Raw genomic sequence first — 17,906 nt, 5'->3', positions numbered from 1 at the left:
TTCAGTCATGTATGTCATATGCATAATTAATGTGGCAAGGACAAAGAAATACATAACAAATTGTTTTAACACCATAACTTTACTCAGGAATGATAAAAGCATGTGAAAATTTGTACACATGCTCTTTGTGAACTTTCTCATAGTTTAATCAAAAACTTGGTAAATATTCTACAATGTTAAAGGTAATTACTCATAACAAGACAATTGTCAATAATTTTTGAATTCTAAAAAAGTTTAAACTATGGAAGTGTGTAATATCTATAAATGTGCTAAATTTCATGCTAATATTGGCTTTAATGGTGAAGTGGAAATAGAATGAAAACAAATTAAACTATTATTTTTAACCACTTAATAAAGAATAATTAGTAAAGATTTTAAGATAAAAATGACTTTCATACATAGAAGAGAGGTTAAACTTTCAATTTAAGCTAAACTTGAAAAATGTAATTTTGAAATATTAGGGGTGCTCTTGAAGGGTCAGTGCCACCTTAATTAAAGAAACCATTTTACTGAAAAGTAGTCACAGGTTTGAATTAAATCTTATCTTATATTTCACAACTTTAGGAATGTTGTTACCAATTATAAACCTACATGTTAATTTCCATACTAGTGACATTCAATTTTGATCTGACCATATCAATTACACAGTTTTTAAGGTAACAAACTTTCAGCCAAACTTTCCATTACTACACTCACAAGTACTATGTAACCATTTACAACAAATTAATACACAATCAACCCACAGAAAGTGAAATCTTACCATAAAATTCTGTTGTATTGGGGCCCACGTGTACATAGTTGGGATGGAGTTTACAGCATTCATTATCCTGATAGGTTTGCTTTGAGTTGTACCATCAGAAACTTCTATTACAGCCTGAAATTTAAAAAATTGCTATGTTAACATATCCCAAAAAAACATCCAAATGTGCCCAACTGAAACCCAATCTTATACCAAGAACTGGTAATGAATGTTGTATTCTGATAAGCAAATTTAATGAAAAAACTCACTACTAATACCCTCATGTTTACTCCTACTAATATCCACCTTCAAAAGCTCTTCAAAAATCACACTGAATTTTCATAGTTCCATTTGTATATCTTAGTGCTTTAACAGTCTTAAATTCAGTTGAAAAATTGCTAATTTAAAAAGTTATAAATTCTTATGTAACCCTAGCATAAATAAAAAAATAACAAATGTTTACGAAATCATTAAACCTTTTTTTTCATTTATATGCACATAAAGAATACAGTTAAAATTAATCAGATTTTAAAATGAAATTTAAATATTTCTCATCAACATAAATTTCTAATGGACTTAATCATGGTCTAACATTAGTTAAATTTATATGGAAGGTCATTTTTGACTGCTGCTATTTGTTTCATTAAATGCTTACACTGGTGTCACTTTAGTTCAGCATCCATCTGGCCACTTGTTCCTTAGCAGTTCAAAAGATGTTATAAATAAACTGAATAAATAAAAGTGACTTCACAGTTTGACTGGAATAAATTGCATTTATAAATATTTGTCACTGATAGTTTTATGTGTGTACAGGTACGTCTATTTATACCATAAAACTTAGAGTTGCCTTTTTATTCCTTTCAAAAGAGGCATCTCTCTCTCTCTCTACATATATATATATATAAAGGGGTTTTACATATGAGTAAACAGATACTACAGCACCAATATTAACATATTAATAATTATGTTTAAGATAGGTGACTTCTGGTGCTACAGTCAGTTTGACTATTTTCTAGAATTCAAACAAAGTTATGTGTGAGAGTTAACTACAATAGCCATCTCTTAATTTAAGTGACAGACTAGAGGGTTTGATTTGTTTCATGTTTTGCACAAAACTACATAAGGGCTATCAGTGCTAGCCATTTCCAATTTAGCAGTGGAAGACTGCATAGAAGGCAGATAGTCATTAACACCCACTACCAACTCTTGGGCTACTTTTTTACCAATGAGTAGTTGGATTAACTGTTACATTATAAAGCTTCCATGGCTGAAAAGACAATCAGGTTTGGTAGGATAAGGATTAAAAAAAAAAAAGCAGCATTCAGATTGCAAGATAAGTGTCAAAACCACCTGCCCATGACGGGCCGGACAAGAGAAAAGACAGCTAGCCAGTACTATCTAACTTTTGAAATACTTCATTTGCATCAAAATGTTGGATATAACTGTCACTTTTGTAATGTATTCATGGCACCGAAGTACAAAAGACGTTCTTCACAGTAATAGGATAAAAATCGTTAAACACTAACATTTTCTAACACTGAAAATGTATTTCTTATAGATACCTACCTTTTCTCAAACCACAGCGCTATATCAACCTTTATTTGCCCTCTTTGCATTGGTGAATTTTTTAAAAGCACATGTCTTTTATACCATTATTTTTTGCATTATTGCAGTAACATGTGCTGATCATGTGACCACATTTCATCAATACCATTTTGCCATCTATACTAGAACAGGTAGCTTCCTCTATCCTTGCAGCACAATGCTCACTTTCAAGAACAGGCATATAGAAATCCAAACACTGGCAAATAAGGGAAGAGAAAGGATTGGGAAATGTAAGTACCTATTGGAAATACATTTTCAGTGTTAGAAAATATTAACTTCCAAAATGGTAATACCTCTGTTCCTCCATAGCTAGAATCCCACATTGCAAAGGTGAAGTGTCTGGTGAAGGTGCAAAAACAAATAATCAAGCAGAGAGTGACTGCTATAAAAAAAAAAAAGTGCCAATGACACTGTCCAGCATAAGTGGTAAATCTGGGGAAAAACATGTCTAAAATTATGCTGTTGTTCAGAGTTGTAAAGGCAGCATGATAGTAAAATGTGGGCTATTGTGACTCAAGTGTCACAAAGGCAATACATTTGTCATTAGTTGTAGATAAAAGAAAACAATGAGTTAATAAACTGTGACTAATGAGTAGCCTAGCTAGCACAACTTCCTCCTTTTGATTCTTATGGAAACAAAACAGCCAAAGAGCATTAGAGGATTTGATCTGAAAAAACTTGTTATCATGTTACTCACTCCAAGTAGAATGCGATCTGACACAGAGCCAAATCTAGAATACAGGACTGTAGTCCATATATGGTACAGTCACGGCAGTGATAACACCAGTACAGACAGACTTAGCTGTGATATTAGTAAGCTCATTCCCACAAATATCTTTGTAACCTGCTGTCCAGAAAATCTGGAAATGGATGATAAAAAGTAATGGGTCAATGAGTCTTGACTATTGATGAGAACAGGGTGAAACTAATGTGAAGCAATTCCATGGCCAGTAGAGAGCTAAGCAAGTCAGTATAAAAAGTACAATTCATGTACTGCATAGCTTCTATGTGGTCCAGGACAAGAAAAATGTAATACAGCAGTCAATCCAGACTGTAGAGGGGATTCCATACGTAACCACTGAACCACTATAAAACATGGCAGAGCCCACAGAGTCACCTTACTTTGAACCATACATGAGTGCCCAGAACAGAAAAGCAAAACTTACCTAGAAGAAATGAAGAAAAGAACATAGCACTGAGGCATAGCAAATTACCACAGTGAAAGGGAGAACTCCATGATGAAGTGAGGCAACTGCAAGGAAATACACAGCTGGGATAGATCAAGAAAAAACTTTATACACTTTAGTATAGTTAGACAAAGAAGGATCAGAGTAAACTCTTGGTTGAGTGGATTCCAAATGTTAAACAGCTCCATTCTGTCGTAGAATATGAATATCAAGTGTGGGAATTAGACCCATAAACACATTGAACATGGGTATACCTATGGGGAGTGAGAAATACACACCAAAAAACGTGCAACATATCGTCTTGGGATAAAGAACAATACCTATTTCAAAAGGAAAAAAATCTCAGGCCAAATGTAAAACACGAACTCCTCATGAGTGAAAGTCTGTGCTTCCTCAGTGGACATTATGAAACATGAGACTGTGACCTAGTGTCATAACTGCTTCTACTTATGACAAAAAAATTATAAAACACCATAATCTGAATTCATATGAAAAAAAGCAGAATTTGGGAAACAGAAACATCTAAAAGACAAATAAGTAGAAACTTGAACTTGAAACTGATATTACTTAATTGGTGATCAAGCACAATCAATCAAAAATTATGCAGTCACACAAAGAATATAAAACACATCTATCCATAAGAATGCCAACTGAGAAAGTAAGGGTTGTGCTGCAAGGATAGAGGAAATTACCTGTACTAGTATAAAGGGATTGGCATAGGATGGTCACATAATCAGCACATGTTGCTGCAGTGATGCAAAAAATAAGGGTATAAAAGACTGGCATACTTTTAAAAAGTTTACCAATACTTAAAGAGCAAATGAAAGTTGAGATAGCAATGGGTTGAGAAGAGATAGATATCAATCAAAAATACATTTTCAGTATTAGACAAAGTTAATGTCTAGTGATTTGCATCTTATTACCAAAAAAATGACCATTGCACTTTGGTGCCATGAGTACATTACAAAAGTGACAGTTGTATCCCACTTTTTGTCTGACTGAAGGATTCCAAAAGTTGGAGTTGGATAGTATTGGCTAGCTGCCTTTCCTCTTGTCTGGCCCAGAATGGCCAGGTGATTAGGGCAAGTGGATGAGAGGAATTAGTGCCATTTCAGAATTCAGCTCCACAGCACATGTCAGACAACCCAATCTACTGCACTCAGCTTCACAACAAAGTCAAGACTCAAACTTTATTATGTTGTTATACATTAAAATAATGTCAGTTTAAAATAAACAATTACAAATAATTAGTGCATTTAGTAAAAGAGACACTATATGGCAAAAATTAAAGCAGCTCAGGTACATCAAGTTTTAAAAAATTAGCACTCAATTACAAAACATGCAATAGTTCTTTATTATTAAGACTCCTAGCAACAGTTCAGCAGTAATAAAGACAAGGCTTCTTCAAACAAACTAGCTCACTCATAAATTCTATGTATTTGTCATATTATTTAATTTCCCAAACAGAAGTCATTGGTGAGGAAATTATCTCTCTCTTAACAAAGCTTTTTGGTATATTTTGTAAGTTAGCTGCTGTTCAAATTTACTAGTCATAACAGAAAATTAGATATTTCTGAATTAGTCTCTCTTAACAGGTTAAGTTCCCAGTCTAGATATTTGTTGATCAAAATTTTTTCCTACAGTAGGAATTACTGACAAAAAACCTTTCAAAACGTGCAATATTACTTCATTAAAATCACAATTTCAATTAATGAAAACATTGTAATGTTATCACAAATAATGATATAAACAAAACTTCACCTTTGTCTTGAACACGGAGTTGATAATGTTATGCATTAAAGTTTTAATATAAAAAAATAGCTAACATGTACAACAGTAGAAATCTTTTACTTGCATTGCATTTGTCAGACTACAGCTGACTAAAGCAATGTTACAATCGTGTATTAATTTATGATAAATCACTAGTTGATACAGTTTTCACTTCATTACAAAGCATTCTTTACCAAACATGAGAAAAAATGAGCTTTAATCCCATTTTACTTGAACACTACTTGTAAACCATCTCTGAAAATAAAAAATACCAACATGACTTCTGTTTGTTATATTTATCTTATTATCCTCATAAAATAAAGCTTGGAGAAGCACCTAAATAAGGATTCATTCTAATCTGTTTCTGTTTTATTGATTGAAAAATTTCATTATACTCAGATCCATTTTTTTATTCTCACAGAAAATTGCAGTTTTATACCTTTTTCATCAGAGGGAAGTGAGCTGGAACTTCTGTTGGAAAAACAGCTTCAGCCTTTTTTTCTAGGTGCCATTTCTTCAACAGTGCTGTGGTTTCATTGATGATTTGTCTATTGGATATATATGCTGCCTAAGAACACAGTAAATTAAATAAATTGGAATATCATGACTTATCACTATGAACTTATGCAAATACTAAAATTTTTATTTTCAATTTTTATGCTATATAAGAGGTATAATTAAAAGTTCTAATTTAGTGAGTTAAAACCAGTGAATTCCATGATGTTAATTGACAAAGGTCAAAACAAGGACTCATGTATGGGTATAGCACAAGTTGCTGCAAAGACATATCTCAAAAAACCAAATGTTTTTACTCCTAACCTTAGTTGTGAACATAAATGTAATATGTAATATTTGTTGGTAAAACAACTATCAATACTTTAATTATGGTTATAAAAATATAAAAAATGGCTGATTTCCAAAACAAGGTGGAATAAGCAATATTTTTGTTTGATTAATGAAACAGCTTATACTTCATTATCTTGAAGACTGTTAACATTTTAATGGTTCCTGACCGATTATCTGTTCAATCATTTGTTAAAACAAAAATCCCTTCACTTATAACTTGCTTTTGATAAATGCACATCCATTACAAATATTTCATAATTATAAACTATTTGCCCTATTTGTTGAGCTAAAGTTTAAAAATACTCATTTAGTCAAAAAGCCGAGCTGAAATTAATTTGCTGACTTTCAGGTTGACTTGATACAAATGTACAACTGATTAGAGATTTTCATGAATGTATATATTATTCACTGACATAGTTACATAGAAATATAATATTTCTACAGTTGAATAAAGAACAAGTCTTTTTAATAATGAAAATCCTCCAATTTTTATGCATTACACAACTCTGTTTTTCATAATATTATGAGGCATAGATTGATGCCATTATTCTACTCTTTCTGTGATACCGCATTTAATGATAGCAAATTTTAAACAGTATTTTATCCTTATTGAACAACAAATATTGCTTATACAACTTAAAAGTTTTCTCATGTGATATTTACTTTCAACTTCACATGGCACAAAACAGAAATAAATATAATGCTAAAAAATACATTATTAAAAGATATTTAAAGCTACTTTTATCAAAACATACAATGCGCAGAATTTGAAAACAGTAATAATAAACATAAATACAAAGTATCATATTCCAGATTCTGTTCCAAATGTTTATGCTGTGTTACAAATAGGAACTACTCTATTAAGATGTTTTTCTTAGAAAAACAATTTAAAAAAATATTTGTACAGATAAACATTAGTAAATGTTTACAAATAAAAAACATACAAGAAATTGTATGATCAGACATAAAACAGATACTAGGATACCAATAACTTATTTCCAAAGCAAAAACCTATGACAGAAAACTCCTTTAGTTCTTACCAAACACAAATGAAAATTAAAGGTTTGCTATATATAAACACGATGACAATAAACTAATAACACCAAAAACATAACATAAGTAATTACCAAAATATCAAGAGAAATACAGTCAATACAGTTTATGAAAACATCTTGAATGTTTTAAATAGTGTATCTGTAATATGTGTAAAAAAAATTATTCTTTTAAGCTGTTCATAACATAATGTGGCCCAGTGTAAAACTTTTATTGTATAATGTACTAAGTTGGAAAACACAGGGTTTAGAGTAAATTAAAAGTTCACATGTACATCTTTTTAGAATGATTCAGTAAATACTTAAATCATTAAACTATTTAAAGTTTCATTATTTCAAACTTTCAATAATACATACTTTGGATTTCGCAGCATAGAAAATTTGTTTTATTATATTAATCCACTTTACATGTTCCTTAAAATCAAACAGTTTTAAAGTTTTGTAATTATCTGAAGAGTACCATAAAACTTAGAAAATTGAACAAACTTTAAGTTGAATAATTCTTTTACTTATACACATACAAGCTTACTTTTACCCCATTTTACCTCCTAAAATTTAGCATTATTTTCCTTCACAACTCTTTTTTCTATACTTAGTAACTTCAAATAATATTATTTTAACTTTTTCATAAGCCTATGTACATGATCTAATGAATATGACGATAGATCAAGGTTTGATCATTTTTATTTCTAGTAATGATGTTGATAATAGTGAAATAAAATATTAGTAACAAGATCTTCACAACTGACATGCACAAAGATGTGAAAACTAAACTGAATTAGATGTATATAGAAGAATTTGGTTAAAGGACAGACTTCCCTCAGAAACAAGACATTTTTTTTTGCTCTAAAAAAATAATTAGGCCTTGCCAGACAGCATTATCTACTGTACATTAGGATAAATAATCATATCCAAGTTCACTTAAAATATCATTATTAATATGTTACCATTTATTGATTAAAAAAAAAAAATTCCATGAGCTTTTATCTTCATATATTCCTGCAACTGTTTTTGTATAGAGATAAGATATGGCTGGATGGAAACTATTTTATATTAGCTTGTTAAAACAATTTAAATGAATAAAATTAATAAAACACTTTTACACAATAATATCTATGTTAGTAATCCTTCTGTTCTCCAGCAGGCATTACTTTAAGACTAAGAGCCAAATTTATAAAGATCCAGCATACATATACATTAAATAAAAAACACTTATATACAATTATTTATTTACATGAGTTTGTGGATCAAATTCTACACATTTCCTAATAATGATTAAAACAAAGTTTATGTGATGTAAATCAATTCGTTTGTCTCAATTCTCACTGATGAGCAGCAAGTAGTCTGGAAAGTTGGAGTATAGAATGAAGATATTTGTGGTTCTACAATCATGCTATAATGTACCAGTTTGTTTATTTGTTATGAATTTTGTGCAAAGCTACACAAGAGCTATCTGTGTTAGTCATCGCAAATTTAGCAGTGTAAGACTAGAGGGAAAGCAGCTAGTCATCATCACCCACTGCCAACTTTAGGGCTCCCCTTTTATCAACAAATAGTGGGAATGACCATACATTATTATGCCTCTAAGGCTGAAAGGGTGAGCACATTTGGTGTGATGGCAATTTAAGCCAGCAATCCTTGGATAATGATTTGAGTGCCCTACCCAACTAACCATATTGTACCAGGATCAATTTTAAGGGCAACATAAATGTCTTGCAAAAGAAAGAAATATTCTATACAAACAAGTTTCCTAATCTGAAGTAAAAATTCTTTTCAGTATCCAAGCAATGTATTTTTAAATTTACTGAAATAGATTTAATGTTGAGTATATACTCAAACAACTTTCAGAAACCCTGTCCTTCAATTATCTTAAATATATAAATGTGTAAAGTACCATATCAAATAAGTGTGTAATATGAAATCACAAAACATTCTAATTATTATGCAAATAACTTTTTCTTTTACAACAAATGTATTTACATAAGAATAAATTCTAGAAAAGATTACTGCTGAATAGTTTTTGTTGACTTATTTTTCTTTTCTTAAGAAAAGAAGAATAATATTTAATTTCTTTATCACTTAAGAATGTCCAAGTTCTACTTTTTGTTCTTGCCAGATACAGAATTCTACAAAAAATCTACTAAGTCTTTATCACTAATATTTTTTTGATAATTATGTTGAGTGATTTGATACAAGTGAAAATTTACTAAAATCTCACAATAGTATTTTAACTTTATAGTCTTACTGGAAAACAGATCAATGAAAACCTTAACAGCATTCAATTATACACAAGTCAAATTGTGCTCATGTTATGATGTCCAACTTCCCCTAATTTGATAATGTAATACCTAACCACAAGTTTGGGACAGATTTTTTTTGTGATCTTTTAATCTTTGACTCATGACCTTCAATGTTAATAATATTTAGAGTGTCAGTAATGACCTTTGTATAAGTTTGGTCAATATCCATTAGTTCTATATTTAAATATGCCAACAAGGTTTTGGAAGTTTTCTGTGTACTAGTAATCTTTCAACCTTGACCTTTACAAATTAATCAGGTGTAGATCTTTATATGTACTGCCCTGTGATATGTTTAGTCAAAATTCATTTTCCCAACCTCTGTAATGCTTCACAGTGGGAAAGAATTGAAAAAAACCCAAAAAACAGTTACCTTCTATCCATATGTTCTTATACTACATGTATAAGTAGAAACAATAAAAATGCAAACATGTCACTGCATGAGAAACAATATTTAATAGGAAATAAAATAAGGTTCACTGACTTTCACTTCATCATGTCTCTTAAATCTTTTCAGTTGTCGTAATCTCATATATTCAGACTTCACTCGTTTCTTCCATTCTATTGACACCTTCTGGGCTTCTGTTGCCATTTCTTGGTTTAATCTTTGAAGATCTAGAATGAGGAATAAAGCTTTATATGCAGGATAGGTTTATTAACTCAGTAAACTAGTTTTAAGGTAATTTACTGGAACACATTCATTTTGTAATGACAAAGGAAGATTCATATTACATAGATTGATTGGTCAGTTGGTTGATTTAGTGTTTTATGGCACAAAGCAGCTAGGCTATCTGCACCAAACACCCAATAAAAAGTTAAAGGTAAATTTAGTAAAATTCATAACAGGAAATTACGGTAAAACAAAACAGAGTTTAAAAATAACAACACATAAATAGCATAAAACCAATGTATACATCTAGTCTACAACGTCAAGAGAAAAACTACAGTAATACAAGTTGTAAAGGACTTTCTGTAGAGTAACTGTAATAATCATAACTCATCAAAAAAACTAGCAGGTAAGTACAAAAACCACCATCAGTCACCTGAAGTTGAACTTTCCAGTCCTGGTTCCGAGTTATGTGTCATTATGGCCATTTTCAAAAAGTAATAAAAGTTTTAAAAGACATGAAGCAAAATTTTAATAATAACTCACCAGGATGACTAATGGGTGGTTAAAACAGCAGTGTTAGTCACCTTAAGTTGGCCTTTCCAGTCCTGGTGTCGAGTTATTTAATGTTCTGGCCATTTTCCAATTTCAAATTGAACTAGAAAGACTGTGATTCTTAAAAGGGAACCACATTAAAAATGGTGTAATGTATAAATTAAAAAACTTAAATGACATTAAAAAACTAAAAATGTTATCAAGGTGGCCAGTGTCACCATCACCAATAACACTGTCTAATGTTATGGGCAAACCTTGGGACAGAACATGTTTAAAATGGTGCCGTTGTTGAGAGCCATAACGAGGGCAAGAAAGTAAAATGTGGCTTATTGTGATCTCAGTGTTACACAGACTACACACTGGTGCATCAGTTCCAGGTAAAAGAAAATGATGAGTTAAAAAACTGTGACCAATGCATAGTCTAGTTAGAACAACTTCCTCCTTCCAATCCTTACAGAAGCAAGACAGCCAAAGTCCAATATAGGGTTTTATTTGGAAAAGCTTGTTTGGAAAGTCCCGGTGCAGAGCCAAAGTCCCTGACAATGAACAGGTTCAAGCATCTTTAAGGCTGAGGTTCTGGCAGAGCTATAAACCAGTGATCCATAATCAAGGTTTGATCAAATAAGAGTATGATATATCTTTAGCATAGAACACTGATCTGCTCCCAAAGTGGCGGAAGAGAGGACACGAAGGATGTTCAATGCTCTTGTACATTTGACTCATAGATGCTTGATGTGTGGTATAAAGGTCAACTTACGGTCAAAGATAAGCCCGAAGAACTTTGTCTCAGGGACCACAGGCAGCACAACTTCATTGATACGGAGTTCAGGATTAGCGTGAATACTTTGTTGGTGGCAAAAGTGCATGCAAACGGTTTTAGAGAGAGAAGTTAAAGCCTCATGCTCGACAACTGACATGAGATGTGAAAGTCATCAACATAAAGACCGTTAGCAACAGTGAGAGGGAGTTGTTCAGTGATGACATTAATATTTATACTCAAAAGTGTGACACTCAGAACACAGCCCTGAGGGACTCCAAGTTCCTGTAGAAAAGAACAGGAAAGTGTTGAACCCACACAAACTTGGAATTTCCTGTTCATTAAAACATTTTTAATAAAAATGGGCAAATGACCACATAACCCATATGTATGGAGGTCTCACAAAATGCCATAACTCAATGTTGTATCATAAGCCTTTTCAATGTCAAAGAATATTGATACAAGGTGTTGTCATTTGAGAAAAGCTTCTCTGATTGACGTCTCAAGTCGAATCAGGTGGTCCATGGTGGAGCACTGTCATTGAAACCCCACTGGATGGGTGCAAAGAGGTTGTTTAATTTGAGGAACCAAACAAGACGAACATTAACCATCCTCTCTAAGGTCTTACAGAGACAGCTCGTCAAAGCAACTGGACGGTAGTTTGAAGGAATCTTGGGATCCTTCCCAGGCTTAGAGAAAGGTAGGACAATAGCCTGGTGCTAAACATTAGGAAAAACATTCTCATGCCAGATCTGGTTAGAAACAATCAGAAGAATAGCAAGAGACGCAGGAGACAGATGGTGCAGCATGTCATGGTGTATATCATCAGGTCCAACCGATGTACTGCCAGACCAATGAAGGGCCAGTTTGAGTTCCACCACTGTAAAGGGACGATTATAGTCAGAGACAATCAGCTTGAAAGGAAAGAGGTAATTGCTCTGCCCAAGTCTTGATGGCCAAAAAGGTGGAAGAAAAGGCAGAAGTGCTAGATACCTGGCAAAAGCTTTCACCAAGAGTATTGGCAATGCTCAGATATCAGCTACTTCCTGGCCATTAGAGAACAAGATTGAGAGGGGACAGAATTATATTGCCCACTGACCTTTCAAATCTTGACCCATATGACTTTGGAACTGGTGGTAGAAGATATGCTGGTTGTGAACTTAATCTAAGATTCATTCTGGCTTTGACGTCTTGCCCATCGAGCATGTGCACGGCCCGTTGGAAAGCAATGGGGTTCAAGAGTGTGAGATATCTATGGAAAGTATTCCAGGCTTGTTTTTGAGCCTTCCGTGCCATGTGGCAGACAAGATTCCACCATGGACGAGGATATAATGGAAAATGTGTTGAGGTTTTACTGCTGCCACACAGCTGTCTATTGATGGTTTACAGATGAGGGCAGGATCAAGTTCTGCGAGAACATTGAAAGAGGGCCAGTTTGCCTTATCCAGCTTCCACTGGGGAATGTGGGTCAGGTGGCATCAAACATGGCCAGTCTCTCTCAAGATTAATGGAAAATGATCACTGCTTCATGGATTATTGTCAAACCTCCATGAAAAATGGGAAAATAATGAAGGAGAGCAAATTGAGAGATCAATAGCAATAAAGGACTGACTAGGTGCATGGAAATAAATAGAAGAACCAGCATTGAAAAGAGAAAAGTTGTGATGAGAGAGCATACTCTCTACAGAGCAACCCCTCCTATCAATACCAGCACTTCCCCAGATAAGATGATGTCCATTAAAGTTCTTCAGGATGAAAATGGGAGATGGCAACTGTTCAATGAGAGCATCAAGTTCTGACTGATCATATGTCTCTCCAAAGGACAGACAGAGAGAACAAACAGTGATGGTATCACCCAAGGATAGCTACAGCTTCCAAGGGTGTGTCAAGTGGCAAAGACAGGGTGGGCACATGCTGATCAACCAACAGCGCTACCCCTCCATGCACTCGTCCATCACACAGCCTAGCATTTCTGTATAAAGAAAACCACTGAAAGGTGACTGTATTGAAGGTTTCAGAAATGTTTCCTGTAAGGACAGACAAACAGGATGGTAGGAAGCAATCAATGTTTTGATGCCATCCAGATTAGATCATAAACCTCGACAGTTCCATTGTATCAGGGTGACCATTTTTATTTATGTGTAGGTGAATTGGGTGGAAAACCCTTCTGTTTATGACCACATCTTTTTTCCTTACTGTTCTTATTCGAGGGAGGTCTATCAACCTCCATGGATCCTGCCCTGGGTCGATTGGGCAGGTCTTTGCTGTTGGAAGGGGATTCAAGAGATTGAGGACGTGAATGAGTGATTGTTTTGCAACTTGAAGTGGGAGAAGAAGATTTATCTGAGGAAATGCCTGTACCTGGAACCAAAGGATGTGAATCTTGGGGTTTGGTGGAATGTATGTAAGGGACAGAGATAGGTGTTGAAGTTGATTCATCAACTTTTTTAACCATGGAGGTCAAAGACTTTTCATTTGTTTGGAGAATGATTCTTTTGGAGGCACAGAGAGATCTGTCTGCACTTCCACTGTAATTGTGGAATGAAGTGCAGCAGCATACGTCTGAGATGAAGTGGTGGATAGCAATTTTCGAGCCTCAGGATAAGTAATGTTATGAATTGTTTTCAAATGCTGCACCTCTTTTTCTTCCAACCATTTAGGGCAAGAACGAAAGTAGAATGGGTGATAGCCATTGCAACTGATGCAATGAGGGTCAGATTCACACTCGTAGGCATCATGGTCCTTGCCACTGCAACAAGCACACGTCAAAGAACCATGACATGACATCTTTGAGTGACCGAACCATTGTCACTGGAAACATTGGAGAGTGTTTAGAATGTATGGCCCTACTCTGCAATTAAGATAACCTGCCTTGATGGTAGCAGGAGGATGTGGTGATGTAAATGTGAGAATGAAGACACTGGTTGGCATCATAATTCCATCTTTGCAAGTGGATATACGCCTCACTGCAGAAACTCCATGGGTGGAGAAACCAGCAATAATCTCAAACTCTGGGATGTTCTTCAAATCCCTCTCAACAATAATTCCTCATGATGAATTCAAAGTAGCATGAGGTATAACCTCAATAGGTATATCCCCAACTGCCTTTGAATGCAAGATGAGTTCACGGTGTTGAGATGTGGATGTTTCCACCAATATGTCACCAGATCAAAACTTCTTTACTGACTTGGGAGAGCCAGCAAGTCTCTTCTGAATGAAAAAGGGAGCCATTTGCACTAAAGGTTTGTCTGAAAGTGAATGCAATATAAGAAAATGAGGTACAACAAGTAGTGCAGATGATGAGGATTGCTGCTCAGAATCTTCAACACGTGGTCGTTTACCTACAGACTGTATTTTCTATATTTTATTATGATTTTTAATTGGAGTATTCATAATAAAGAGAGGGAAATTTCGGTGCCCACTGACCCCACCCACCATGGAGCCCTACGAGGGGACACACTACAATGTCAAACAAGGACACTGTTGCAACACCAGTGTTTCGTGAGCACTATACCTAAACACCAGCACCAGATATAAAGTCCACAACACCTACTGAGGACATCCAACACTGGTACTTGGTTTATCCTAGCCTGAGTGGACCAGCCGATTGACCAAAGGGGGCCACCCCAAGGCTGTCCGTCTACAGAAATTCATGGCGAAACTGGTGTGTTAGGATTGGACCCCTCAACCTCCAGGATCCTCTGCTCCCCTTCACGGGTTGCCACACACGGCAAACACGTGGGTGGATGTTTAGATCTCAGAGGAGGTAAACTGAAAGAACAGAACCTTCCCAGGGAGGTCCCTCACCATGTACAGGAATCCACACTGAGGGGCATATTACCAAGAAACATAAAGTTTGAAAGGTAATTGGCAAAGGACACTTGAATAACAGCAATCATAACATTTATGGTACAAAAAAAAAAAAAACTTTAACAGCTTGAGTACCCAACAGATAAAATACTGCAATAAATCTTTATAAGAAATGTATGCTCAGTTATACTCATTATCAGGTTGGTATTTAGTTGATCTATGGAGGTAGTTTGTTCTGATTAGTAGTGAATATTGATTACCTTTGTCATATGCAAACAAGAATGAATAATAATTATACCTAATTACAAGAAAATCAATTTTTATAAACTGCACAATATTTTATGAAATTCATTGACTTATTTTAGTGAGAAAAATACCACTGAACTTTTGTTAGTTTTACTAAGCTTTAAAGTAGTAGACTACTACCAGATTCTCTATTTGAGTTAGAAAACATTCCTAAATGAATAAGTAATTTAAAAATCAATAATACATGACAAATATCAAATATGAAAGTCTATAAAATTTAATATTTGACTGATATATTATAAGTTATAAAAAATACAAAAGTGGAAAATATGGTTATTGTCACCTTTTAGAATGGTCAAAGGTGTCTTAGCTCAAAACGTCAACAGTCAAGAGAGTAAACTTTGATACAGTTATGTTTTTAAATACATAAAGAATCAGTATTACAGCTGAAAGTTGTGAAAAGTTAAAAGTTTTAGTTTGTAATATTTTGTTTACTTCTACGATTATACCAATTTACTATTAAATTGTTATTAAATCTAAGATTAACTTGATCATGTGTGAACTTCTTAATAATATTATACTATGAGGTATTGTTATAGCGTTGTGTTCTCACATTGTTCCAAGAGTAAATATAGTATGTTCCAAACTAAATATAATTCATTGAATTTGTTAATTATATGTAGCTGGAATCATTATCACAACGTGGTAGTGTAAATTAAACGATTACTTACTCAAAATACTTAAATTATAAAACTTATGTTACCTATAAGATGTTCAAACTTCAAAATATAACTAACAACAATTCGTCACTTCACAACAAAACAGCCTTAACAACAATAAAACAGGACACTCATAGATAAACAGCCCCGCGAATTCGAACCAATGAGGTTGGTTGAGTTCAGTATAGGTGGCGAGTGTTTACAATTTACATCTGAAAAATAAATAGCATGAGGATAAATTTATATTTTAAAACAAAACAAAAAAATTTGCGCATCAAAACATAACGAAAATCGGAATAATGATCACACAAAACTTTTTTAAAAAAAAGGAATAGTGTGATACCTTATACTTCTTAGTCGGTGATATATTCTATGTGAGATAAACTCCCGGCTCATTCTAACATGTTCAAACCTCTACAACTTTATTCAAACATATAGGTTCCAACATTGAGATTAAACTTCAATAAAACAAGCAAATACAGCTCAGAATAACACTAGCTTTTAAATAAAATAAAATAAAAATTGGTTTTATTAAATAAATTACAAAACTTAAAATTTCAAAATAAATAATACTGAACACAAATCAAAATTAAATTTAAAATCAAGTTAAATCATAAAATAAATGGAATTAAAATAATGTTAATTGAACAAAGCCAAAATAAAACGATTAACTGAATAGAAAAATAGAGTAGAACAAATGCAAACATATACTTTTACCTATGTTTTTTTTTTTCAATTTCGCCCAAAGTTATACGAGGGCTATCTGCGCTAGCCATCTCTAATTTAATAGTGAAATACATAAAGAAATAACAGGCCAAAAATTCCAGTATTCTAATTGCTTTACTTTTATATTAAACTTTTAAAAATCAAAGAAAGGTCCAAATTCCAAAACACGTCTGCTTTAGCTATGTGGGCTGTGAAGTATTTCTGTACCATCTGAACGTACTGAACCAAGGTATATGTTATATATGTTTCAAGGCGATCAATTCAGAGATAAAATGACAAAAAACTCCAATTGTTGGAAAGAAACTCAGAAAACATAATTCTCCCTTTCTAAAGTGGAAATATAATTAATGTCAGTCATTAATATACAACTGATAGAGAAATTCAGATTAGTTGTTTGCTATTTATTTTTAATACTATAGAATGGGCTGTCTTCACTAGGTCCACTGCAGTAAATCAAAACTCAGATTCTAGTGTGGAAGTCCATAAAATTACCACTGAGCAAGGGGATAGGGAATATTATTGACTAATTTGGTATTTACATTGCATATTGAAGCTAGATTAATTAAGAGTCACAGCATCAGTTAATACAGCTGAAATGTGATATACGACAATAATGTTCTTGTGAGCAGGTTTTTAATTTAAATATTCCATTGCATTTGGCAGCAACTTTGGAATGAGGTGTTTAAAGTAAGTTATTCCTAATTCAGCGTGTTATAGAGAATTAGTCATCTTGTTATTACAGAATTCGAAGGCAGGAATTGGTTGTAGGAAGACTACATGCTGTCAATTTTCTTTTTCATTCACCGTCATCTTTTAGAATTTACAAGCTAGTGTGTGACACTTGACTTTACCCATACTTTACTCTTCCACTGTTACTTGTATATTCATCGGATGCATTATTTTAAATATCTCTTTAGATGCACCTTTGTAGTAGTTTGAGTTTGTAAAAGAAAAGTTTTACTTGTAATTGCTTGTAGGTTGACGTTTTAA

The 17,906-nt window shown here is 33.4% G+C and overlaps 1 protein-coding gene across 5 annotated transcripts in view; it reads right to left on the bottom strand.

The window, feature by feature from the left end:
- Positions 1 to 16,368, bottom strand: part of LOC143226178 (histone-lysine N-methyltransferase EZH2-like) — a 79,378-nt gene extending 63,010 nt beyond the window's left edge. For 3 of the 5 annotated variants that reach the window (XM_076456777.1, XM_076456780.1, XM_076456781.1), the window contains exons 1-4: positions 16,235 to 16,368; positions 9,981 to 10,111; positions 5,741 to 5,869; positions 761 to 874 (exon numbers count right to left, since the gene is read on the bottom strand). In XM_076456777.1, coding sequence (XP_076312892.1) covers positions 761 to 874; positions 5,741 to 5,869; positions 9,981 to 10,088 — 351 coding nt within the window. In that variant the 5' untranslated portion in view covers positions 10,089 to 10,111; positions 16,235 to 16,368. Of the gene's footprint in view, positions 1 to 760; positions 875 to 5,740; positions 5,870 to 9,980; positions 10,112 to 15,814; positions 15,930 to 16,202 lie in introns of those variants that run through there. The other 2 variants (XM_076456778.1, XM_076456779.1) reach the window with 2 other exon arrangements.
- Between the last annotated feature and the right edge of the window lie 1,538 nt (positions 16,369 to 17,906).

Source organism: Tachypleus tridentatus, chromosome 9 (assembly GCF_004210375.1).
Source record: "Tachypleus tridentatus isolate NWPU-2018 chromosome 9, ASM421037v1, whole genome shotgun sequence".
Taxonomy (NCBI): domain Eukaryota; kingdom Metazoa; phylum Arthropoda; class Merostomata; order Xiphosura; family Limulidae; genus Tachypleus; species Tachypleus tridentatus.
Note: the sequence above shows the minus strand (reverse complement) of the source record. Positions and strands in the feature narration are given on the sequence as shown.